Here is a 2153-nt window from a genome sequence, read left to right as displayed (position 1 = left end):
AAGACTTTGACACGTCGTGACTCCATCCCCAGCTAGATCCTGCGCGTATCCAAGAAATACATGCTAATCAACTACTCACCATCCTCGAGTGGAACACCACAGTTTTCAAAACATTTAAACGGGGCGAGATAAGCCAATAACAACAGTCAATTACACAATCACATTCCTCCAACTCCGTCTCATCACCAATCATCTGACTATACACTAAAGTGTGTAGCCTTGCCAGAATATCCATCGCAATAGATATTCCACACCGCCAGTGGGGACCGCAGTCGTACAACGTAAGTCCCGCTCAAAACCATAGAGCGAATAACCCATGTCGATTAATGTGAACATCCTCCTTGTGACGGGAACCACAAGGGGTGAATCAAGGGCGTGAAGCCACTCCTGCAAGTGACTTCACTCAGCGGAGGGCGCACCTCGTGAACCACAGACAAACAACAACCAATCCACAATACCAATTAAACATGTCAATTCCAAAGTACAATAACAACAATTTTGTCAATCAAACAACCATGCCAACTTATAATATTTACGCAGTCAACTGAGTAGAGAAACCCTACCTGATACAGAATCACCAACAATCAACAAAATGCAGCAGATCAAAAACCATCTTTTACGAAATCAACTCCTATAATCAATAATCACATAATCACAATCTATCACATAATCAATCCCAAAAACCCCCAAATCACAAAATTAGGGTTTAACCAAATTTAACTATATGACATAAAAACAATACAAAAATCTTACCCACAAGATGATGATCACAAAGATGTGAAGACCTCAGAAATCCGACAACCCTAGCCCTTGATTTGATAGCAAAGAGTGAAGAGGAAGAACGTCGTTGTTTTTCTTTTATAAAAAGTTTAGAGAATAAAAGTAAAAAGTAAAAGGAAACTGTCGAAATCACTTTATATAGCTCTTCACGCATTACTCTCAAACCGGCCGAAAAACCGTAAAACTCGACTTACTCGATCGAGTAACTAACGTACTCGATCGAGTACCCGCTACTCGATCCAGTTGCCCCTACTCGATTAAGTAACTACGAAGCAGAACACTGTCCAGAACGCAACCAAGACTTACTCGACAGAATAAGTCCCACTCAATAGAGTACCCAATAGCTCAAATATCTGAGGTATTACAGTCTTCCCTCCTTAAAAATGAACTTCGTCCCCAAAGTTCAAACCCATACTGAAAAACAAACTCGCTATACTCAACTATAACGCAACGACACAACTATAACTCAAAACAAAACTTAAAGACAACTTATTATAACTCAAAACAAACACTAAACTTTACCGAAACTGACCAAAAACCGTACCAAAACCTTATGCGATTATCTCCTACCCCCATTAAAGAAACATGGTTACATCTCCGTAACCACACATACCTGATCAAAAAGAGACGGATAATGTTCCTTCATAGCTTCCACCGCCTCCCAAATTGCTTCCTCAATGTTGTGATTGGACCATAAAATCTTTAGCAACACTATCTCCCCAGTTCTAGTCTTGCGAACCTTGCGATATAGAATCTCTTTTGGCACTTCAAGATAAGACAAGGATTCATCCAACTTAATGATATGAACCTCTAACATATGAGAAGGGTCAGACAATCCAAAATCTTATAAGGCCAATGAACTTCTAGCTTAGCTTCCTGTTCTTACCAAATCGCATCACCCCACGCATAGGTGACACTTTCAAAAGAACCTTATCTCCAACTTGGAACTCAATGGCCCGACGATGCAAATCTGCATAACTCTTTTGTTGATCCTGTGCCACTTTCATCTTTTGCCGAATCAACTTCACTTGTTCAACCATATCCTGTACCATCTGTGGTCCTAAAACCACTACCTTTGCGCTATCATCCGAGCAAATCGGACTCCTGCATATCTTGCCATATAATGCCTCAAACGGAGCCATCCCAATACTGGTATGGTAGCTGTTATTGTAAGAAAACTCTATCAGATCCAATATATCTTCCCAACTACCACCAAGCTCCATCACACAAGCCCTTAACATGTCTTCCAAGGTCTTGATTGTTCTTTCTGTCTGCCCATCTATCGCAGCATGAAATGTAGTACTCATCTTTAAAATAGTCCCCATAAATTCCCGAAACTCTTTCCAAAACCGAGAAATGAATCTCGCATCTCG

General features: G+C 40.6%; 1 protein-coding gene across 1 annotated transcript; it reads right to left on the bottom strand.

Annotated features, from left to right (window-relative positions):
• Positions 1–1045: 1045 nt before the first annotated feature.
• Positions 1046–1787, bottom strand: LOC141618771 (uncharacterized). Its single transcript, XM_074435851.1, has 3 exons — positions 1667–1787; positions 1394–1590; positions 1046–1060 (listed from the first exon to the last, which is right to left on the bottom strand). The coding sequence occupies exons 1-3, from the start codon at positions 1785–1787 to the stop codon at positions 1046–1048; spliced, it is 333 nt and encodes a 110-aa protein (XP_074291952.1).
• Positions 1788–2153: the final 366 nt, after the last annotated feature.

This window comes from Silene latifolia, chromosome X (assembly GCF_048544455.1).
Source record: "Silene latifolia isolate original U9 population chromosome X, ASM4854445v1, whole genome shotgun sequence".
In the NCBI taxonomy this organism is placed as follows: domain Eukaryota; kingdom Viridiplantae; phylum Streptophyta; class Magnoliopsida; order Caryophyllales; family Caryophyllaceae; genus Silene; species Silene latifolia.
The sequence above is the reverse complement of the archived record's forward strand: the minus strand, read 5'-3'. Positions and strand labels throughout refer to the sequence as shown.